Source organism: Sus scrofa, chromosome 8 (assembly GCF_054392235.1).
Source record: "Sus scrofa isolate SSC_HxYL_T2T_F1_AM1 chromosome 8, Sscrofa_HxYL_maternal_Yorkshire_Landrace_v2.0, whole genome shotgun sequence".
Lineage (NCBI taxonomy): Eukaryota > Metazoa > Chordata > Mammalia > Artiodactyla > Suidae > Sus > Sus scrofa.
The window spans coordinates 77,623,971-77,648,124 of record NC_139390.1 but is presented as its reverse complement, the minus strand read 5'-3'; the positions used below and the strand labels follow the sequence as shown (position 1 = coordinate 77,648,124).

Here is a 24,154-nt window from a genome sequence, read left to right as displayed (position 1 = left end):
CCAAGCGCCATCCAGGAGGTGGCAGTAAAGCCCAGCTCGCCGCAAGCCATTTGCTTTCCCCAAAGGGGAAAAGTGCCCAAACCTGTGATGAATCCCACCCGAGGGCTATTATGTGTTCTCTCGTCTGTGCCCTACGCGGTCTTCGTTCCGTTTTTTTGGGGTCCAGAGTTGAGTGTTTAATCTCTTTGAACCTCAAGGAAGGGCTGTAGTAGAGGTCCATCAGGTGGTGCTGGCCGAAGAGTGGCGCGCCCTAGTGGACATTGATAGTTCAACACTCTAGCAGTCCAGTCCTCGGGTATGAAGCTCAATGAGAACGGAAGAGACCCAAAACATGTGGCCTTTGTCTCTGTGATTGGGTCAGGGTTTCCCTAATATTAGCAGGTGGTTGGTGACTCAGAGCTCAGCAAGACAGAAGCAGTGGTTGGTGGAGGGCTAGGCTGGTGAGAGCACGATGGGAATGAGGTGGCAAGAGAAGCCGTGGACTACACTGAGAATCCTGAGTCAAAGTAAAAGAACTTGGAGGCTGATGAAAGTAGATTTGCCTCACGACGATGAAATGTGAGCGGATGGGCGAAGGCAGAGCGGCAGGAAGCTGATCAGACCACTTCCAGGACTGCTAATCTGAAAAGGGCGTTGAACATCTTTGGAATAAACTGGAAAAGTGGTCTTCAAGTGTGATTTACAAGCAGCAAAATGTAAGTTGATGCTCACAGTGAATGGAAATTGGAAAATTAGGTCACACCGGGCCTGGCTGTTTTCCTTGGTTATATTGGAGTGCAGCATAGGGGGTTTCAGCCCCAGACACACATCTAAACTTGGTATCAGTCAGCTAACAGTTAAGTCAGTTGTCAGTCCACTGGAACTGGCAAAAGCGCTGGGGCATGCTGTTTAGGGGAAATAAGTTATCTATTATGTGTGTAAAATTAAAGTCCTCAACATACCTCTCAGCATGTTGATGTGCAAAAAAAAAAAAAAAAAAAAAAAAACAAAAAACACCACTGAAAACTGAAAAGGGACTATAGAAAAGGGGAAATACTTTGCTAATATGAAAACAGAACCTTAAAATACATTTTATACACAATTTTATTACTATGACTATATGAAATCTACTTCTATTCTGAGTGAGGGTGGGCATCTAATTCTCCAAGTGTAAGTTCCCGTGGTGGCTCAGCGGTAATTAACCCTATGCTGGATCCTCAACCCACTGGGCCACAGCAGGAACTCTCCCTGTAAACATTTTTTTTTTTTTTGTCTTTCTAGGGCTGCACCTGCAGCACATGGATGTTCCCGGGCTAGGGGGTCTAATCGGAGCTGTCGCCACCGGCCTGCACCACAGCCACAGCAACACAGGATTTGAGCCGTGTCTTTGACCTACCCCACAGCTCACGGCAACGCCAGATCCTCAACCCACTGAGCAAGGCCAGGGATAGAACCCACAACCTCATGGTTCCTAGTCAGATTCGTTTCTGCTACACCACGACGGGAACTCCATAATTTCTTTTAAAATTCACTTTGTAAATACACCTTGCTCTATAAGTTTTCTAGTGACAATAAAAGGGTGTCAGTAATGTCTCCAATTGTTTTATAACAATCTGAATTTATTTAAATGTTCTTTAATTTGGAAGAGGCAGTTGTTTCTTCTGGCATCTCAGTATGGATTTTTAGAACTTTTCTTGCATAAATATCCTGTGATCATAAAAAGTAGGGGATAAGAATAATGTCCTTGTCGCTTCTCTTTTGCAAAACAAATAACGTATAAACCGACATGTTCACTGCTGAGAAGGAAAACAATTTCTAGTCAGTGGTGTTTAAGATGCTTCATCTTCCGATCCAATAGGTTTCGTTTGGAAAAAGGGAACCGAAATCTGTTTCTAGTCTTTTCTGAGGCCTTGGCTTCTTTTACATCAGCATGTTTGGGGCTTCTGTCTTCTCTCAGCTTTCCTCGGAGGAGCTGCCGCTCCAGAATCTTCTTCCGGGGAAATAATTGTAATGAGGAGGAAGGCGACCGTGTGGCCAAACAAACGGATAGAACTGAAAACGGTGGTTGCAGGTCGGAGGGAAGAAAGGTATGTATGGGAACCTAATGTAGACTCTGGGCCTTCGTGGCGGGAAAAAATAGAAGGGACGCCTGGGGGTCCTTGGGATGGGCTGGCTCCTTGTCACCGGGCTCCTTGTGGTGGGGGGCGGGGTGAGTGTGAAGATCTGGCAGTCTGTAGGGTCTGCATCATTCTGAGAGTCTCCAGGGGGGGTGGCCACCTCTTCTTGTCCTGGGGGGGAGAAGAGTGCAAGTCAGGAGACAGGCTTGCTGGCGGGAGCAGAGGGCGAGTCTGCAGGTGGGAGCAGGGGAGGAAGGAGAGAGCCCCAGAGTCTCGAAGCAAGTTTGAAAGAACTACCCAGTCAGTAAAATGAGACCTGGACGCTTCTTATGCCCCAGCAATTCCACTCTGGGGAATTTACCCAAGAAATGAGTGCTAATGTCTGCAAAAGGCTAGTTCAGGGACGTTCACAGCAGCCTTATTCATATTAACCCCACCCTGGAAGGGATACCGATGTCCATCAGTAGGAGACTGGATCAACCAACTGCGTGTATTCACACAGTGAAAGGCTACGCTGCAGTGAAAAGGAAGAATTACCAATACAACAACACGGATGCATTAAAAAAAAATCAAGTCAAAAATGGAGTTCCCATTGTGGTTCAATGGTTAACGAATCTGACTAGATTTGATCCCTGGCCTTGCTCAGGGGGTTAAGGATCCGGTGTTGCTGTGAGCTGTGGTATAGGCCGGCAGCTGCAGCTCTGATTCGACCCCTAGCCTGGGAACCTCCATATGCCTCGGGTACGGCCCTAAAAAGCAGAAAAAAAAAAAAAAATCAAGTTAAAAAATGAGTTAGCTTAGTAGGGTTAGGGTGGGTGTTATTTAGTGGACAAAGTAACCAGTGGATTCTTTAGAGCAGGGTGGTTGTTACATGAATAAGGGGATACACATTTATATTTATACACAGCTACCTACATACACAAAAATACACATGTACACACGTGTTTCTATGCACACACACATACATGTAAAACAAGATCAATCTGTACCTTTAAAATTTTGTGCATTCGATTGTGCATAAATTATAAATAAAAAAATTCATTGTAAAAAAGAACTAAATAAGTTCTAAGAAAATAAAAATAATTGCCCCTGCCCCCTCCCGAAGTCCATTAATCCAAAAGATCTGCTTCATTTCTGCAAGTGCGATCACCCCCCGGAAGAGACAGGGAGGGGCCCCCTGCATGCAGTGGGGGGAGGGGCACTAAGGACCAGGGTGAAGTTAGCTTCTGAGAAGAAATTCAGATCAGTTTCCAGGGTCAAGGTCTTCCCTCCAGCTGTATCATTCCCTCAAACTGACTATGAAAAAGCAAGCTTTCCTTTAGAAAATTATTCTGTCCCTCCCGTGGAGACTTACCAATACAGGCCTGCTGAGTGGGAATGGTGGGGAAACGAATTCCTCACAAGAAGTTAAGACTACTGAGGCACTTTAGAGCTAGATTTCCTTTTACCTTTAGAACAGCAGAATTCAGATTTCTTGGTTGTATTGGATTTTTTTTTTTTTTGGTCTTTTTTTCTTTTTTAACTCTCCAAGGCAATCTACAGATTTTTTAAATTCCTTTTTTAAATTACTTAATGAATTTTTATTACATTTATAGGTGTACAACAATCATCACAACCAAATTGTACAGCCTTGGTCTTTTTTTTTTTTTAGGACTGCACCTGGGGCATATGGAAGTTCCCAGGCTAGGGGTCAAAACAGAGCTATAGCCGCTGGCCTACGCCACAGCCACAGCAATGCCATATCTGAGCCATGCCTTCGACCCACACCACAGCTCATGTCAGTGCCGGATCCTTAACCCACTGAGCGAGACCAGGGATTGAACCTGCCTCATGGATACTAGTTGGATTCATTTCTTCTGAGCCATGACCTGCATATGCTTTTTGACTGCCTACACTCCTAGCCCCTTCTAGAGATTCTGTTTTCACCCACAATCCCTGGAAAGGCCAGTCCTACACCCCTATGGTGGTGGCTGATTGGACAACTGTTTGATACTCAACTCATTCACTGGCTGGCCAGTGACCAATCAGATTCTCACTTGAGAATTTCAACAAAGAGACACAGCCAATGAAAGATGTTAGTGGAAGGTATAGGGCAGGGGCTGGAGTGTCAGCTGTTGGCCAGTTGAATGTTGAATAAACAGAGAAGGCAATCTTTCCATAACTGTAAAGTGGAGAAGGCCTCTCAAAGAGAAGAAGAGACAAGAGACCATGTGGTAACAGTGATGATGAGAGTAACCTTGGCACCTGACCTTCCAAGGCTGGTCTTTCTGAGGGCTGGCTGTACTTCAGGTTCTTAGAAATGTCCACATACTAATCATTCCACCTCCAGCTCTTTTGTTCTTTTAAGCCAGTTTGAATGGCTGGCTGTCTCTCTCCTTTTCTTTTCTTTTCTTTTTTTTTTTTTTTTTTTTTTTTTTGTCTTTTTGCCTTTTCTTGGGTGGCTCCCGCAGCACATGGAGGTTCCCAGGCTAGGGGTCGAATCAGAGCCGTAGCCACCGGCCTACGCCAGAGCCACAGCAACGTGGGATCCGAGCTGCGTCTGTGACCTACACCACAGCTCACGGCAACACCAGATCCTTAACCCACTGAGCAAGGCCAGGGATTGAAACTGCAACCTAATGGTTCCTAGTCAGATTTGTTAACCACCGTGCCACGATGGGAACTCTGTGTCTCTTGAATTAAATACCAACCCTCTCTCCCATCCCCACCCAGGATACTAAGTATTAAAATCTTAGGGTTGAAACTAGATTAAGACATTTCAAATAACAGAAGGTGATTAAATCCCATATTACTCATTCTTTCCTCCTCTACAGTCAGATCAGTTCTGAACTTTTGTAACAAGAAAATTTTTTGCTGAGAATCCAGTCTTAGGGGGAGAAGCTAGCCTTATTCTTCAATTCCATTTTGACATTTTGCTATCAGATCAGGCTTAGTGGGACCTTGGCTCTGCCCCTCAGTAAGCTGTACTGAAGCTTTTAAAAACACACACCCAGAGTTCCCATTGTGGCGCAACAGGTTAAGAAACTGACTAGTGTCCATGAGGATGTGGGTTTGATCCCTGGCCTCGCTGGGTGGGTTAAGGATCCAATGTTGCCATAAGCTGTGGTGTAGGTCGAAGATGCAGCTCAGATCTGGCATTGCTGTGGCTGTGGCATAGGCCAGTGGCTACAGCTCTGATTCATCCCCTAGCCTGGGAACCTCCACATGCTGTCGTGGGTGCGGCCCTAAAAAGACAATTAAAAAAATAAATAAAAGCACACACCCCTTATGTTCATTTCTTTTTTGGGGGGGATGGTGCTGCATCTGTGGCACATGGAGATTCCCAGGCTAGAGGTCCAATCAGAGCTATAGCCGCCAGCCTACACCACAGCCACAGCAACACAGGATCTGAGCCCTGTCTGAGACCTATACCACAGCTCACAGCAATGCCGGATCCTTAACCCATGGGGCGAGGCCAGGGATTGAACCCGAGTCCTCATGGATGCTAGTCGGGTTCGTTAACCTCTGAGTCACTATGGGAACTCCTCATTTTCTTTCTTAAAACTGAGGCTACTCTCCAAATCCTCCAGACAGTGGGTGTTAGAGTCTCTAGTCAGTGTTTCTCTGGCTCTGGGAGCATCTGATATTATTCACTGCTCTCTTCTGGGAATTTTCAAGACTCAAGATGGAGATATAAGTTTGTCTCAGTAACTGGCTCACATAAAACCACATTCTCCCAGCAGACTAGACACATGGTGACTATTTCAAGTCCCCCGTTGGCTAGCTCAAGTGCTCTAAAATGTGAGAGCCTCAGGGATTGACTTGGGAAACTGCTACAGGTTTTTTGCAAGGTTCAGGACACACAGGGGAGTGAGTGGCTTGATGCTGTGCCTGGTCTCCAAGAAGCTAACACAGCTCATCCATCCTTTTGTCCACCCCTGTCCTGCTTCACTCCCCCTATCGGCTCACCTGTCACATTCTCCTCAGAGCCCCTTCAAGTTTCTCATTCTTCTTCATTCAGTGGAAGACTTCTCTTCAAAATTCTCTCTCCCTTTCTAGGCAGATTACTTAGCTCCACATTTTAGGGAGAAAACATCAGGGACCTGCCATGAACTTCTTCGGTTCCTACTTCTCTCACTTCAAAGAGAATTCTACCCATTTCTGACTCCATCCCCACCCCCCCACCTGTTTAATCCATTGGAATCTGACTCTGTTTCTTCTAGTCCACAAAAACTACTTTGACAAAAATCATCGGAGTTCCTGTTGCGGTGTGGTGGAAGCAAATCCAACTAATATTCATGAGGACTCGGGTTTGATCCCTGGCCTCGCTCAATGGGTCAGGGAACTGGCATTGTCATGAGCTGTGGTCGAAGATGCGGCTCAGATCCTGCGTTGCTGTGGCTCTGGTGTAGGATGGCAGCTTTAGCTCTGAGTTGACCCCTAGCGTGGAAACTTCCATATGCTGCAGGTGTGGCCCTATTAAAAAAAATTATCAACAATCCTGGGGTTTTAAAAAGTTGGTTCAAGAAGTTTAAGTGGTGCAGGGGTTTAGGAATCCAACTGCAGTGGCTCAGGTCGCTGCAGAGCTGTTAGTTCAATCCCAACCTGGTGCAGTGGGTTAAAGGATCTGCATTGCAGATTGCAGCTGTGGCTTGGATTCCACCCCTGGCCTGGAACTTCTATATGCCATGCACACAGCCATTAAAAAAAAAAGAAAAGGAGTTCCCGTCGTGGCTCAGTGGTTAATGAATCCGACTAGCATCCATGAGGACACAGGTTTGACCCCTGGTCTCTGTCAGTGGGTTAAGGATCCGGCGTTGCTGTGAGTTGTGGTGTAGATCACAGACGCAGCTTGGATCCTGCGTTGCTGTGGCTGTGGTATAGGCTGGTGGCTACAGCTCCGATTAGACCCCTAGTCTGGGAACCTCCATATGCCATGGGCACGGCCCTAAAAAGACAAAAAAATAAAAAACAAACAAATACAACAACAAAAAGTCTGCTCCCGCTGCATAGCCACCGTTTCCTGCCCTCTCTGATTGGCTTACTCCATTGCAGATTTCAGGTCTGTTTCCTCTGGGAGGCCCTCCCTTCCCTGAGGCTGGCTTACCACCCCTGGCAAGATGCTTTCCTAGCACCCTCTGAGTCCACTTTCATCTCACTCCTCAGTCTGATTACTTTTCAGTGGTCATATTCCTCCTCCACCGCAATATCTGTGTGACCAGCCTGTAAACTGTGGTCTCCTCGTCACTGGCACAGCACAACAGTGGACTTGAATCAACTGAGAGAAATCTCAGTTTCCCTAATTGCAAAAATTACCACGTTCCTACCCCTCAGGTATAATGTGATCATTAATAAGCAACTGTTCTTCATTATGTAGCACACTGACACGACACCCGAGGCCCTGAATGTCAAAGACCAGAGTTCTTCTGCAAATCTCATTAGACCAAAGTAGGTCAAATATTAAATGCAGACTGAAAGCATTTTTTTTTTTTTTGTCTTTTTGCTATTTCTTGGGCCGCTCCCGCGGCATATGGAGGTTCCCAGGCTAGGGGTTGAATCGGAGCTGTAGCCGCCAGTCTACGCCAGAGCCACAGCGACGCTGGATCTGAGCCGTGCCTGCAACCTACACCACAGCTCACGGCAACGCCGGATCGTTAACCCACTGAGCAAGGGCAGGGATCGAACCTGCAACCTCATGGTTCCTAGTCGGATTCGTTAACCACTGCGCCACGATGGGAACTCCCGAAAGCATTTTGAGAGGCAGGATAGCACAGTGTTCAAAAGCCTCAGATCCCTGAGCGATGCCATTTAATAACGGTGACCACCGACAGCTTCCTTAACTTCTCCAAGGCTTCTTTTCTTTATTTATAAAATGGAGAAAATAACACCGCCTATCTCATTGGCTTGTTGTAATAACTGGAATAAGATACGTAAAGGGCTCAGATCGTGCCTGACACACAGCATGGATTTAGTAGGTGTGAGCTGCTGTTATTACTAATCTTGAATGTTATGGAAAATTCTGTTAGCATGAAACATCATTTTCTTGGATCCAGATGGTTATATTGTATTCATAAAATCTGTGCACTATTGATAGGACTGAAGGGTAAAGATGTTGTTACAACCGGACCTCCATGAAGACAAGGACTGTTGACTCTCCTGGTCACTGCTATGTCCCTAGTACCTAGAATAGCCCCTGGTTTAGAGTGCTGCTCGGTGGTGACAATTCTTTTTTTTTTTTTTTTTTTTTTTGGTCTTTTTGCTGTTTCTAGGGCTGCTCCTGAGGCATATGGAGGTTCTGAGGCTAGGGGTCGAATCGGAGCTGTAGCCACTGGCCTACACCACAGCCACAGCAACACCAGATCCGAGCCATGTCTGTGACCTACACCACAGCTCACGGCAATGCCAGATCCTTAACCCACTGAGCGAGGCCAGGGATCGAACCCACAACCTCATGGTTCCTAGTCGGATTCGTTAACCACTGAGCCAAGATGGGAACTCCTCGGTGGTGACAATTTATAGTGGGAATTGAATGAACGGCAGGGAGATGTTGAGTGTAGATGTTCCTCTCTGCAGATTTTTGTGAAGCTCAGTGAGTATTTAATTCCTGTCCCAGAAAAACTGCAGTAATAACTTAACGTTCAAAATTAGAAGATAGGTGTACCTGTCACGGTGCAGCAGAAACGAATCCGACTAGGAACCACGAGGTTGCAGGTTCAATCCCTGGCCTCACTCAGTGGGTTAAAGATCTGGCGTTGCCATGAGCTGTGGTGTAGGTCACAGGGGCAGCTCGGATCCCATGTTGCTGTGGCTGTGGTGTGGGCTGGCAGCTGCAGCTCATATTTGACCCCTAGCCTGTTACTTCCATATGCCATGGATGTGGCCCTAAAGCACAAACAAAATTACAGGATAATAAAAAAATCAAGCCAGAATATTGCCTGGAGTTTGGATATCAGCTTTAAGTGGGTTTATTATAGTCTAGACATGAAAGTCATGGTACACCAACAACTAGTACTTGTTTTAAAAAGTAAGGATGAGATGACTTTTCAAAAAAAAAAAAAAAAAAAAAAGGAATTACCTGGAGTCTGTGGTTCTTTGGGCAGACAATAGCTGGTTTGTAGTGAACTACCCTGACTTTTAAGTGAAGTAAGCTTTATGCTTGACATGTAAGTATACGGTGCTTCCTTTATACATGGAGAATTAGAAACATTCTCAGGTGCTTTCAGAGTCAAGCCAGAAAGAAACATAAACCCTGTGATTAATTTGCTCACAACTGCAACTTAATTCATTTTGTAGACTCACTGAATGACTGGCTATTTTGGTCAAATCTCTAATTTTACAGATAAAGACTTTGGAGCCCAGTTCGCACAAGTTCACACAGGCCTCTTTCAGTCCTAGGCTGCAAGTCTAGTCATTTCAACAGTGTGCAGGTTACTGTGTTAGGTGCTGTGGCAAATGCAGAGATGATAAAGACACAGGGAGGTGTGGGGAGGCGCTGCCAATGCATGGATCTGTATGTAATACAGAGCAGAATGCAGTGACCTCTGTGGTTGATGAACAAATTGCTAGAAGAATTCAAAGAGATCGGAGGGTGCATGATTGCAGATTTTAAAACTGTCTTAAGAAAACCTTTGTGGAGTTCCCGTCGTGGCACAGTAGAAACAAATCCGACGAGGAACCACGTGGTTGAGGTTCGATCTCTGGTCTCGCTCAGCAGGTTAAGGATCCCGCATTGCTGTGAGCTGTGGTGTAGGTCGCAGACGCAGCTTGGATCCTGTGTTGCTGTGGCTGTGGCTGTGGCTGGCAGCTGTATCTCTGATTAGACCCCTAGCCTGGGAACCTCCATATGCCGCAGGTGCGGCCCTAAAAAGACAAAACAACAACAACAACAACAAAAAAAACCAAACCCAAAGCAAACCTTTGTGAGGATAATACTATAGTGACATTAAATGTCATTATGAGCAGCAGAATTTCGATAAACAGAGGTGGGAACAGGAAGGCAGGAGGAGAAAGAATGAGATGGGTTGGAGAGCTACACGTGCCCCTGACTGGCAGAGCCAGGGCGTAGGTAAGCAGGTGATGACCTGGAACCTGGGCTGCCTGGAGAGGGTGAAACTGCATTGGAAGGACTTGGAGGCCAGTCTGAGAGACAGTGGGGAAGGGTAAGCCCAAATCAGAAATCACACGTTAAAGGCGTTAGTTTTTCAGGAGTTCCTATCGTGGCGCAGTGGTTAACGAATCTGACTAGGAACCATGAGGTTTTGGGTTCGATCTCTGACCTTGCTCAGTCGGTTAAGGATCTGGCGTTGCCATGAGCTGTGGTGTGGGTCACAGACGTGGCTCGGATCCCGCGTTGCTGTGGCTCTGGTGTAGGCCGGTGGCTACAGCTCCGATTCGACCCCTAGCCTGGGAACCTCCATGTGCCGAGGGAGCTGCCCTAGAAAAAAAGACAAAAAGACCAAAAAAAAAGGTGTTTGTTTTTCAGACCTGTATAAACCTCTAATCTCCTTATTACTTAGCTGCATATTTACAAGGTTTCCTGGAGAGGGGTTCACTTTCTGAAAAGGGGTCAGAGGACAAGTTCTATTTTATGGGGCCTCTTTCGGATGTTGCTTTTAGCAGGCGATGCTTGCAGGTTGCGTCCTGGGAACCACGGCAGGTGTTCTGGGTGATCTATGGCTCCTTGCCTGCTGATGGCTCCAGTTCACCCAGAGATTGGACTAGGTGGTCTCGGTGGTGTCACCACCAGAGACGTCACTGCCCCTCTCTGCTCTGCCGGGAGCTTTTGGGACGTGGGGACAGAGGACTCAGTTTGACTCCTGCTGATCCTTTTCTTTCCTGTCCCCAGGGTTTGCAAACCAATTCTGTGGCTCAGGTGACCTGGAACGTTTGTAATCGGGGAAAGGAAAGCGCTAGGAGCAGTGGAGAAATGGAATCTAATGGAATCCTAAAGAAAGAAGTCTATGTCCACCTCTGTGGCCCCAAGACACAGCTGACTAGATGTGATTAAAGAATGAATAGAGACTCAACACCCACCACGTGCAAATTACTGTGCCGCTGGGGATAGAAAGAGGTGGACATTGTATAAATTGTTAGCTCTATAACAATAACTACTAGTATTCATACAGTGCTGGAAGCAGGGAGATCTTGCATGAGAGCTCATTTGGTCCTCACAACCCCCCTAATAATGAGTGTCACTGATGCTGTCGCTTCACATACGAGGAGACATGGCAGAGAGGTTAAGGGCATTTAAAGTCGCAGAGCTAGGGCGGAGACTAGGACCAAGGTCTTCAGATGATAAAGTTCAGCCTCTTTCTCCTTAACCACCCAGGCTGACGGGAGCTGACGTAAATATCCCAATCCATGGATGTGTATAATCATGGAGCCAAATTTTGTCTTTTCACACAACTTATTAATTAGTGGGCCCACAGGAGAATAAAAACAAACCCCTTACCTTCTGCCACAGTTACCACCAACCAGCAGACCCATAGCCAGGAGGAGAAGCAGAGTCTGGGAGCCATGGCTTCCACCCCGAGCAGTCACTGCCTTGAAGCCAACGTGGCTTTAAAGGGGTTGGTGAGTCACCCACAGCCTGATTCAGGGAGCCTGCATTTGCATAGTGGACCACAGTGATCAGGGCTTGTGGTGTGAGGGGAAGAGGTCAGCAAGGAAATACCAGACAGTGTTTATCAACCAGAGCTCCGTGTAATGACAGCTGAGCATCATTCATCTCTCCTTGGGGTTGGATTGCGGATGACCACGCCCTCACCATCCTTTTAATTCCTTCAGATCTTCTCCCCCTGTTAGCGCCATCTCTCTATTTGTGTGGATAGGTCTCCCTCAGCAAGAGAAAGACCCGGTCCAGGAAATACTCAGCACGGCTTTGCTCTGTGTGGCTTACTTACTTCACAAAGCCAAACAGGATGGGAGGACCCTATCCAAAGGCTTCGTGACCCAGGTGGATTGAAGAGGTTGTTGGCAGACCTCCGTTCAGAGGGGATGACTTCTCTTCTCTGCTCTTGTCCAGGAGCCAAGGGCAGCAGAGTCATAAAACTATCTTTTCCAGTAGCTGTCAAGGTCAAGGTCTAAGCGAACATGAAATTTTAGGGAGATTAGCTTCGTGAGTTGTCCTTCCAGGGCTACCTCTAATTCATCGAATAGCTCATAAGATGCTGGGTTTGTCTGCTGTCAGCTGTTGGAGGCGTGGAGGGGTCTGGGGGTGGGGGTGGGGGTCACAAGAGCATGGACCTTGGACCAAGAGATTATCAGACGAAGTGATGTAAGTCAGAAAGAGAATGACAACTATCACGTGATATCATGTATTTGTGGAATCTAAAATATGATACAAATGAACTTCTTGACGATGGCAGCTGCACAGACACTGAGAACAGACTTGTGGTTGCCAAGCGGGGAGGGAGGCAGGAGGGAAGGAATGGAAGTTGGGGACTAGTGGATGCACCTAGTGTATCTGGGATGGATAAACAAGTCCTACTGTGTAGCACAGGGAACTATATTCAATATCTTGTGATTAATGTGTATCTTGTCATATGTGTATGTCATTGTGCTTTACAGTAGAAATTAACACAATGTTTTAAATCAATTATATCTCAGTAATTAAATTTATATAAAAAAAAGGAGCTTGGAGTTAGGAAAAATTGGCTCCAATTGTGTCTCATTTTTTACCAGCTGGGCGATCATGATGAGTCTCTGAGAGGCCCGGTCTGTGAAATGGGGCTTGCAGTATTTCCCTCAGGGGATTGTTGTGATGAATAAAAAAGGTAATTGACATAAAGCTCCACCTACAGGGCCTGGTGCTCCAACGGGAGTTGTTGTGGCTGCAGTTAAATTATAGTGAGTCCCATTCTTTGTTCTCTTAGATTATGCTTGCCAACTCATTGCATTGCTCAGCGGCCTCTGGGTTGAGCAGAAGAGTCCCTGGCCATTGCAGAAAGAACACAACAGCGCAGTTCTTGGCTCTGAAGGGCGGACTATTTAGCCAGGCAGACTGTGCAAACTGAGAACCAAAGTGAGTAAGAACGCAAACACTCCCCAACTAGACAATGGTAAATTCCACAGGCTTGATGCTAATCCTAGGCAAACTTCTAGAAACAGATGATTAAATGGGCGATTTGTCAGCAGCCCGGAGAGGAAGGAGGACACATTGAAAGAAGCTCAGTCCCTGAGAGTCGGCAGCTCTGTTGATCCCATGTCCTGAGCCACATCCAGGTCTGGTGTAGGTGCTCAGCCTAAAGATAGGGTTCCTGCTCCCATGGAGTTTCCAGTCTGGCAGGGACATTAAACACTAAGGAACAAGAAAGGGTTTGAGTGTTAAGAGAAAGGAAGTACTGGAGGCTGTGAAGTCGAGAAACATAATGAATTTTACGTCAATAGGTGTGACTCATACTGCCATGCCGACAAAATTAGATTCACATGCTCTCTTTAACTACTGCCCTGTGTTCTGTTTTATGCATTTCTTGCAAATTATTTAAGAAAATTTTCTGCTGAGAGTTCCCATCATGGCTCAGTGTTTAAGGAATCTGCCTAGGAAGCATGAGGTTGTGGGTTCGATCCCTTGCCTTGCTCAGTGGGCTAAGGATCTGGCATTGCCCTGAGCTGTGGTGTAGGTTGCAGACGCAGCTTGGATCCCGCGTTGCTGTGGCTCTGGCGTAGGCTGGTGGCCTCAGCTTGGACTGGACCCCTAGCCTGGGAACCTCCATATGCTGCGGGTGCGGCCTTAGAGAAAGGCAAAACAAAACAAAACAAAAAAGACAACTTTCTGTTGATGGACACCGCACTATTTCTACTGATTACTAGAAATTTTCTTTTTGGTATTGGATTTCTGCTGACCTTTCATTTGATGTTTTGTCCAAATTAAAGAACCCAAGCAAAATGGTATACCTGTTTTTCTCTGTATCTGTTGTCCTGAAATTAATAAAAGCAACAAAATGGCAAAGAGAGTGAAATTTTTAAAAATTTCTTCAAATTCTTATTTTTGAGGCATTCCCATGTGGTTCAGTGGGTTAAGAACCTGACATAGTGTCCATGAGGGTGTGGGTTCCATCTCTGGGCTCAATCAGTGGGTTAAGGGTCCAGCGTTGCCAGCCAGCAGTCTGTATAGGTCACAGATGGGCTCGGATCTGGCACTACTGTGGCTGTGGTGTAGGCCAGATGCTGCAGCTCCGATTCAGCCCCTAGCCTGGGAACCTCCATATGCTACAGATGCAGCCTTAAAAAGAAAAAATTCTTTTTTGGCTGAAAATTTCTAACTTTTCTCTTTACTGTTGGAATAGGGAGTAAGTCTTGCCAGTCTTGTGTGTACACTCTAGTTTAGACCAGCGGCGTCAGAAAGGCTGGTCTGCTCTAGCTGCAGCTTGGACAGATGCTTTGCTGAAGCTCCTTTCACGCACTCAAGGGCTCCCAGGTGTTGGCCTGAGGGATGCTTGGCTTCATCTGGCCTTCCTCATCTCTGCTGGCCTGATGGGATGAAGTCCCCATTTTGCTGCCAGGCCTTGGAGAAGCAAAGATGAGCTAGAGTTATGTCCACTGGGGCTAGTCTCCTGCTGCAGAAACTGCTGCAGCTGTCCAGGAGAGACGGTCCGCTCACTCGGCCTTGGTGAGTAAGGGTGAAGCTGCCAGGAGGTCCTCCATGAGTCAGGGTTACGGGTAGCAGGGGGAGTGGTGGGTACCAGGCCTGCCCGAGTCAGGCTGAGGGAGTAGCAGCTGGCGCTGCGAGCGAGGCTTACCTCCCGGAGGCCTGGGGGTGGACGGACTGGAGCACATACTTGGGGAATCTGAAGTTTCTGTGGCTGGCGCCGATTTGAAGGTGCTGCTTCATGGGTGGCCTGTATGACTCTAGGCTTGCTAGGACATCTTCTATGGGGACTTCTCCGAAAAGGGATTGCAGCAGCTTAGACATAACTCGAGCTCCACCCTTTCGCAAATCAGGAGGCCTAGAGAAGTTTCCTAGAGTCATCTCTGTGATTTAACAGCAGAAAGGTCGTAACATCCAGGTCAGGGGCAGAGTGAAGCCCAGTACAGGAGATCCCTTGTTTATCAATGGTTTGAACAGCATTAAACCAGCGGGATAAATTAGTGTTCTAGTCCCGGCCTTGCCATCCATTAGCTGGGAGACCTGGACCAGTCAGCCCCACTGACCTCAGTTTCCTCATCTGTACAATAGATCATTTTCTGTATTCTAAAGCATCGTTATTCCAATTATTGTCCATGCATTAGTTAAGCTATTTAATTGCCAAAATAACTCAAAGAGTTAGAAACTACTGTCATCGCCACTTAAAAGATGAGAAAAATGAAGGTACAGAGAGGCCGAGTCAGGTGGCTCATAAGTGGCAGAGCCATGGTAGGAACTCAGGCAGTTTGGCTCTAGAATCCTTGCTCTCACACTGTGCTAGGTGGGCTCTGGGCCCCTGGTTGTCCACCTGCTGAGGGAAAAGCTCTGTGAAAGGATCCTTAAAATGCACCCATGGCTGTAGGACCAAAACTTGGTTTGTTAAAAAGTATTTTTTCAAGGCAAAAATAAATAAGTAAAAAGAGGTGGAGGGGGAATTTACAGAGTAAAAGAGACTTAAAGAGCCACGTCAAACAATACAACTTTTGAACCTTATTTGGGTCCTGCTTCAAATAAACAAATTGCTAAAAAAAAATCCAACTGGGGAAATGTGTCTTTTTTTTTTTTTTTTGCTATTTCTTGGGCCGCTCCTGCGGCATATGGAGGTTCCCAGGCTAGGGGTCTAATCGGAGCTGTGGCCGCCAGCCTACGCCAGAGCCACAGCAACGCAGGATCCGAGCCGCGTCTGCAACCTACACCACAGCTCACGGCAACGCCGGATCGTTAACCCACTGAGCAAGGGCAGGGACCGAACCCGCAACCTCATGGTTCCTAGTCGGATTCGTTAACCACTGCGCCACGATGGGAACTCCCCAACTGGGGAAATGTGAACACTGACTGGATATGTGATTCTTGTAGGTGTGACAATGATGAATGACTTTGTGAAAAAAAAAAATAGAGTCCTTACCTTTCAGAGATAGATGCTGAAATACTTACAGATTATATGTTACCTGGGATTACTTCAAAACAATCAGCAGATACAGAGTGAGTGCCGGTATAGTTGCAGTAAGGTTGTCCATGTTTAATAGCTGTTTAAGCTTGGTAATGGGTGCATTTGAGTTTATTCTCCTCTCTACTTTTGTTTGGAATTTTCCCTTATAAAAAGTCTTTAATAAGTCACTCTGTTAGGAGTTCCTGTTGTGGCTCAGTGGTAACGAGCCCGACTAGCATCCATGAGGACGCAGGTTCAATCACTGGCCTCGATCAGGGGGTTAAGGTTTTGGTGTTGCCATGAGCTATGGTGTAGGTTGCAGACACAGCTCAGATCCCGAGTTGCTGTGGCTGTGGCGTAGACTGGCAGCTGCATCTCCAATTTGACCCCTGGCCTGGGAACTTCCATGTGCCTTGGGCGAGGTCCTAAAAAGACAAAAAACCAGCCACAGCAACTTGGGACCTGAGCCACATCTTTGACCTACACCGCAGCTCTTGGCAACGCTGAATGCTTTAACCCACCAAGCAAGGCCAGGGATGGATCCTGCATCCTTATGGATACTAGTTGGAGTCTTTTTTTTTTTTTTTTTTTTTGGTCTTTTTAGGGCTGCATCTATGGCATATGGAAGCTCCCAGGCTAGGGGTCAGATTGGAGCTGCAGCTGCCTACCTACGCCACAGCCACAGCAACTTGGGATCTGAGCCACATCTGTGACCTACACCACAGCTCATGCAGCACTGGTTCCTTAACCCACTAAGTGAGGCCAGGGATTGAACCCACGTCCTAGTGGATACTAGCTGGGTTCATTACTGCTGAGCCACAATGGGATCTCCACTAGTTGGATGCTTAACCCGCTGAGCCACAACAGGAACTCCTGGCAATTTAATTTGAATCCCTAGATCCAGCTGTACCTGAAGCCACACACAATGTTTGCATGTGATTTGCTAAAACTGATTCTAAAATATTACCAAACACAGTCTTACAGTAGCAAATCACATGGAGAAAAAGATTCTATTTTAAGTCTAGTGTCACTTGCTAAGTGGAAAGAAGAGCTATGAAGTCTTATATTCTTGTATTTGATTACAAAGTAGACAGGGGTAGAAAATTATGTCCGTTCCAGTGGTTGGGAAAGGTATTTGCAGAACTTAGACCAATCTTTTTCTCATACCGTGCATTCTTCCTGAGAGCTGAGTGCGACCGGGTGACCGGACAGACTCCCTCACAGGCGGAAGTTGCGGATACCTGGCTGTCTCGGCTATGTGTGCTGTGAGGTGACTTCACTCTGCGGGTGCAGCCGCCCTGTTTACACTCGGCGGTAGCATCAGATGGATGAGTTTGTGGTGATGAGTCACTGTGGGCTCTCCCCAGCTCAGACACAGGCTGACTTCACATTTTGCATCTAACCGCCCCAGCTGGAGCTCCTGAATGGCATGACTGAGGTCTGGCTTCAGGTGTCATGAATGTGCCACAGCAGTCAGCTTGCAGGGAATGGAAATTTCTGGGTCTGGCGTTGTAGGGCCGGGTCCACAACATTGTTTCTCTGTGTAATGTTGAGGCGACATGTCCTTATATAAAGCAGTTGTGAGAGCATGAGCAAATGAACTTTTCTCTCTTTAATTTCTCTCTTTAATTTTCTCTCTTTAATTCATAGAATGAGGAAAATAATAGGACCTTCCTCACAGGAAGGAGGTTAGATGGATACCAACATTTAGGCGCTTTCAGTGGCCACTGGTGCCTAGTAATTGTCAACTATCACGACTGCTGAACAACAGTAGCTTCCTACCTCTGATGGACATTTCTCTAAAACCCCAAATCTGAAATAAAACAAAGACAAGACAGACTGTGACGATGTACCAAAATCGTGAGACGTTCTATGCGAGTGTGCCCTGCTTCTCAGATGTCCCTACTGGAAGTGCTGATTTTTCGTTTTCTGAGGTACCGAGGCAGCTGGAGAGCTGACCTGGAAGGTTCTCAACAGGCGAGCAGGGGCGTTTTCTTGAGGGTTCTGTTGGGTGACAGGCGAGCTAAAATCTTGTCACCGCGCCCACCAAGACAGTGGTTTCTGTCAGTTGCAATACTTAAGCTGGCAGGCTTTGACAGAGTTCTTTGAAATATCCTGGAGTTACAGGAAATGGTAGTAATTTAAGATTTGGATCCAGCTTCGGCCAGTGCCTCCAGGAGATGATGAGGGTAACAAGCAGCTCCTTGTTTTTCAGAAATGGCATGGTTTTGATGTAAATTTGCAGAATGCTGTTAAAATTTTTTCTTTTCTCTCTCACTCACTGCCTGATTTTTTTCCCTTCCTCTCCCTCTCTCTCAAACTCCACCCCCCACCCCACACAGGAAGTATATGCTTCCTTCTCTAGAGCTAACCACTTGCCCTATCATTCCATTCCTTTTTATTTATTTATTTATTTGTTGTTGTTGTTGTTGTTGTTTTTTAATTTTTTTTTTTGCTATTTCTTGGGCCACTCTCGCAGCATATGGAGGTTCCCAGGCTAGGGGTCGAATCGGAGCTGTAGCTGCCAGCCTACGCCAGAGCCATAGCAACTCGGGATCTGAGCCGCATCTGCAACCTACACCACAGCTCACGGCAATGCCGGATTGTTAACCCACTGAGCAAGGCCAGGGATCGAACCCGAAACCTCATGGTTCCTAGTCAGATTCGTTAACCACTGCGCCACGATGGGAACTCCCATTCCTTTTAAAATATATTTATACACACACACCCAGACATTGTTTTGTAGGTGGGTTTAATAGTTTTTTATATAAACGGGACAATATCTTGAGTTGCCTCCTATTTTTTTTTTCACCGCACCTGCAGCACGTGGAAGTTCCTGGGCCAGGGGTTGAACCCGTTACACAGCTATGGCCTGCATCACAGCAGTGGCCACAACGCTGGATCCTTAACCACCGCGCCACAAGGGAACTTCCTAAATTGCCTTGTAAATCATTTTGTTCACTTAAAATGTCTTTTGTTTCCATATGCTGATATATATATTAGATCGATCTCTTTCTTTTGAATTGTTGCTTCTTATTGCCTTGTATGGGTGCATCATAGATTTATTTATCAATTCACCACTTGATGGAATTTGGGTTGCTTTCTATTTTCTGCTCTTGCAAACAATCCTCCCACGGCCCTCTTTGGGCACATGTAGAGTGCCTTTGTTGTAAGGTGCATTTAAAAATAATTTGCTGAGGAGTTCCCACTGTGGCTCAGTAGGTTAAGAACCTGACTAGTGGGAATTCCTGTTGTGGCACAGCAGAAAGAAATCTGACTAGTATCCATGAGGATGTGGGTTTGATCCCTAGCCTCGCTCAGTGGGTTAAGGATCTGGTGTTGCCGTGAGCTGTGGTGAAGGTCAAAGACATGGCTCGGATCCAGTGTGGCTGTGGTATAGGCCGGCACCTGTGCCTCCGATTCAGCCTCTAGCCTGGGAATTTCCATATGCTGAGGGTGCAGCCCTAAAAAGCAGGGAAAAAAAAAAAAAAAAAAAAAAGAACCTGACAGTAGTATCCAAGAGGATGCAGGTTTAATCCCTGGCCTCGCTCAGTAGGTTAAGGATCTGGCATTGCCTTAAGCTGTTTAAGATGCGGTTAGGATTCGGTCCTGAAAGCAAAACAAAGAAAAACAAAAAACTTGCTGCAAGTGTTTTTAGATTTAAGTTCTAGAATATATTTTCATTTCACTCTAAAATTTGCTGGTCCCTATGAGGCCTTGGTGATTTGATCTTTTGGACTAAACACATGTCATTTGCTGGCTAAAACCATTTCCTGTCTTTTCAACAAAATGAGACAGGATAGGAGTTCCCGTTGTGGCTCAGTGGTTAAGAAATCCGACTCCGAACCGTGAGGTTGTGGGTTTGATCCCTGGCCTTGCTCAATGGGTTAAGGATTCGGCATTGCCGTGAGCTGTGGTGTAGGTTGCAGATGCGGCTCGGATCCCGAGTTGTTGTGGCTCTGGTGTAGACCATTGGCTACAGCTCCAATTCGACCCCTAGCCTGGGAACCTCCATATGCTGCGAGAGTGGCCCAAGAAAATAGCAAAAAGACAAAAAAAAAAAAAAAAAAAAAAAAAAAAGAGGATAATGGTGATGGCCACAGAAAAGCAGAATGTACATCTCAATAAGGCATTCCCTACTCTTAAGACCCCCACCCCAGGTGTCATGGTGAAAGTGGCAGCCAGACATTTTTAAAAAAATCCTCAAGATTTCAGAGGTAATTCCCTTCAGCTCTGTAGCCTGGCAACACTTTGTACCATTAGCAGGCCCCCCTCTTTTATAAGCACCAGCACCCTTTATTTTCGAATTAAATTGCATGTTGAGTACACTTTGCTGGCAAGTCTGCAGCTGATGCCTTTCTCCACAGGATGTTAACTACAGTATTTGTGGTTAGCATCTTGCACGGCCTCTATGCTTCACTACCTTTATTTAATAAAACACTTCTTTTTTTGAGTTCCCACCATGGCAAGAATCCTAATGCAGCAGCTTGGGTCACTGAGGAGGTATGGGTTCGATCCTTGGCCCGGTGCAGTGGGTAAAAGGATCTGGTGTAGGTCACAGCTGTGGCTCAAACTGAATCCCTAGCCTGGGAATTTCCATATGTCACGTGTGCGGCCATAAAGTTAAAAAACAAACCAAAAAAGCCCCACACCCTCTCAAAAAACCCCACTTCTCCCCCCCTCCACTTCTGTTTTAAAAAGCATGAGGCCCAGATTTGCTGAGTCAGATGTGATGTTATTTTTCTTCTTCAAATGTACAAACATTACTGTAAGGATTTGGGAAATTTTTTTTTTTTTTTTGCCTTTTATTTTTTAAGGTCACACCTGCAACATATGGAATGTGGAAGTTCCCAGGCTAGGGGTCAAATTGGAGCTACAGTTGCCAGCCTGCACCATAGCCACAGCAACGCTGGGTCCATGCCGTGAATGCGATCTACACCAAAGCTCATGGCAATGCCTGATCTTTAACCCACTGAGCGAGGCCAGGGATCGAACCTGCCACCTCATGGATACTAGTCAGATTCATTTCCACTGAGCCACGAGGGGAACTCCCGGAATTGGGAAATTTATTATCTAACACAAACCTGTTGGAGACTCCTCTACTGTCAACTGACCATGGACCATGGAACTAAATTTAGTTCCAACACTGTTTAGTAAGTGGCTGTCTACACTGAGGCAGTGTCAAAGTAGCTAGTCCTGGGGAGATAAGGGAGATAAAGGACTCCTGATGCTCCTTTGTTCTAGAATGAAAATCAACACATTGGTTCCTTTCACGGAGAAAATCTTGAGAGAAAAAATGGTGACTACATTAAATCATGGGCTTGATGATATAGTTGGATTTACTTTCTGGTACAGGCGCTTTCACTTGGGCACTGTCCAAACTATATGTCTGATGGGCTTTAGGAACTCGAAAGAGTAAATGGATGAGTGAATGAGACATATATGAGATGGAGTAAATAACTTTTCAGGGTTGACAAGGCAGGATGTGATCAAATAAAATTTTCTCACTCAGTGGGATGAGGTTCCTTGCTTGCTTTTTTTTTTTTGTTTGTTTGGTTTTTGGCTTTTCTAGGGTCACTCCCATGGCACATGGAGGTTCCCAGGCTAGGGACTGAATCGGAGCTGTAGCCACTACCTATGCCACAGCCATAGAAACACCAGATCCGAGCCATGTCTGTGACCTACACCACAGCTCAGGGCAACGCCAGATCCTTAACCCACTGAGCAAGGCCAGGGACCGAACCTGCAACCTCATGATTCCTAGTTGAATTCATTAACCACTGCACCACGACAGGAACCCCTTCCTTGCCTGCTTTTGCCTGCCACGGAGGGAAGGTTTATTTAAGGCACCAGGCTCACCTGGCCACTGTTGCCTTGCTACTATTATCCCCTATCAAGGCATTTTCTCCTGTCGTGTTTTACCCTTCTTCCAGATCTTATCTCCTTTTCTCAGACTCCTGCCATGGGACTTGAGGAAAAAAAACCAATATATGGAAAGCTCATTCTATGGTCTATTAAATACAATTCTCCCTACAATGGGCTGAGGAAGTTATTATAGTCTACTTTGTATTTGTTTATTTATTTTTTATTTTTTGTCTTTTTGCCATTTCTAGGGCCACACTGTGGCATGGAGGTTCCCAGGCTAGGGGTCTAATTGGAGCTGTAGCTGCCGGCCTACACCAGAGCCACAGCAATGAGGGATCCAAGCTGTGTCTGTGACCTACCACAGTTCATGGCAACGTTGGATCCTCAACCCACTGAGCAAGGCCAAGGATCGAACCCACAACCTTATGGTTCCTAGTTGGATTCGTTAACCACTGAGCCACGACAGAAACTCCCTATTGCCTACTTTGTAAATGCTCAGAGAGGTTTAGGAACTTGGCCTGGGGCATATGCAATAAACTGGCACCTACATGTAAACTTGAACTTATGTCTCTGGTTCTCCCTGGTGGTCTGGGCTCCTACTCTCGCACCCAAGGAGAGTGCTCCCAGAATCTGGGTCCTGGCACGGAACCTTAAAGGTGCCCACACTGACACACTTATGTTCCATTTTGGCTCCATTAATTTCATAGTCATCTACATTTTTTTTTTCTTTAGGGCCGCACCTGCAGCATATAGAAGTTCCCAGGCTGGGATTGAATTGGAGCTGTAGCTGCTGGCCTACACCACAGCTACAGCAATGTGGGATCCAAAGCTGTGTTTGTGATCTACACCACAGCTCATGGCAATGTTGGATCCTTCACTCACTGAGTGAGGCCAGGGATTGAATCCGTATCCTCACGGATACTAGTCGGATTCTTAACCTGCTGAACCACAACAGGAACTCCACATGGTCACTTACTTTAATTGCCACGGTCCTGCCACCATGTCCACTTCTCTGTGTTATAGACTCTGTACCTCCCTATAGGTTGAGAATGCCTTCGTCTTATCTTCGTATCCCTCACAGTAATGTATGGGGCTTTGAAAGCAGCACACTCAATAGATTATTATGTTAAATATGCTAGCCTATGAACTTTTTTTTTAGGGCTGCACCCTCCATACATGGAAGTTCCCAGGCTAGGGATTGAGCTGACCTACACCGAAACTTGTGGCAACACTGGCTTCTCAACCCACTGAGGCCAGAGATCAAATCCACATTCTCAGACACTATGTCAGGTTCTCAGTCGGCTGAGCCACGATGGGAACTCCCCTACGAACTTCTTTATGTGCCTAAAATAAATGTTAAATGAATGAGGTGTTCCCGCTCTGGGGCATGGGATTGATGGCATCTAGGGAGCGCAGGGATGTAGGTCCCAACCCCTGTCTAATACTGTGGGTTAAGGATCCCATGTTGCCATGGCTGCAGCTTAGGTCCTAACTATAGCTTGGATCTGATCCCTGGCCCAGGGACTCCATGTGCTGCCAGGCGACCAGAAAAAGAAAAAAAAAAAATTAAACGAATGAGACTGAATGAGATGCAAATACTTAAACTTCAAGATGCTGTGATGTGAATTCCGTTGAGCATGTGTGTCTACTAATAAAGCTGAGGAGAAAGGCATCCGGCAGCCCATCCTCCTGAAATGCAGTCTTTCCTCTCCCTGGGGCTTTTGGAGCTTCTTGCCAGTCTCTAACCTCCTTGAGGGCAGAAACTGGGCTTCTCTTTGTTGGTTCTCTGGTGCCTAGCACATTTTTTGGCATACAGTTCCTGGAACTTGAAAAATATGTGTGAAATGGTTGAATGTGCTAAATTCTTAGCATTTCTTCAACCGCTGTTACGAGAGCTTACTATCGGCCCCCATGTGGTTCTTAGATTACAGATTGTATTTGGCTTCTGCTCCATGGTTTCCTGGTGCTGGTCTGACATTTTCTTCTGCCAATTCCATCACTTCCAGCTTCTGTTCTGCATCAGGCACAATTCTGTGATCAGAAGTACAGGCTGGGAGGAAGGTGAGTGATGTGAGAGCGTGGGCACCATTGTTTTTCCTGAGCACATCTCCGAAAAGGAGAGGTGACTGTTGTTGGAAGGATGGTGAAATGAAGTTTGAG

The 24,154-nt window shown here is 46.4% G+C and overlaps 1 protein-coding gene across 1 annotated transcript; it reads right to left on the bottom strand.

The window, feature by feature from the left end:
• Window positions 1-1,796: 1,796 nt before the first annotated feature.
• ODAPH (odontogenesis associated phosphoprotein) lies at window positions 1,797-11,694 on the bottom strand. Its single transcript, XM_003482414.5, has 2 exons — window positions 11,527-11,694; window positions 1,797-2,267 (listed from the first exon to the last, which is right to left on the bottom strand). Exons 1-2 carry the CDS (start codon window positions 11,591-11,593, stop codon window positions 1,933-1,935), a joined length of 402 nt encoding a protein of 133 aa, XP_003482462.2. The 5' UTR covers window positions 11,594-11,694; the 3' UTR covers window positions 1,797-1,932.
• Window positions 11,695-24,154: the final 12,460 nt, after the last annotated feature.

Excerpts from the sequence above, each read along its gene's own strand:
- ODAPH (XM_003482414.5), bottom strand. The coding sequence starts at position 11,593 with ATGGCTCCCAGACTCTGCTTCTCCTCCTGGCTATGGGTCTGCTGGTTG. Across the intron at positions 2,268-11,526 it reads GGTGGTAACTGTGGCAGAAG|GACAAGAAGAGGTGGCCACC; the intron begins GTAAGGGGTTTG and ends TCTCCCCCCCAG.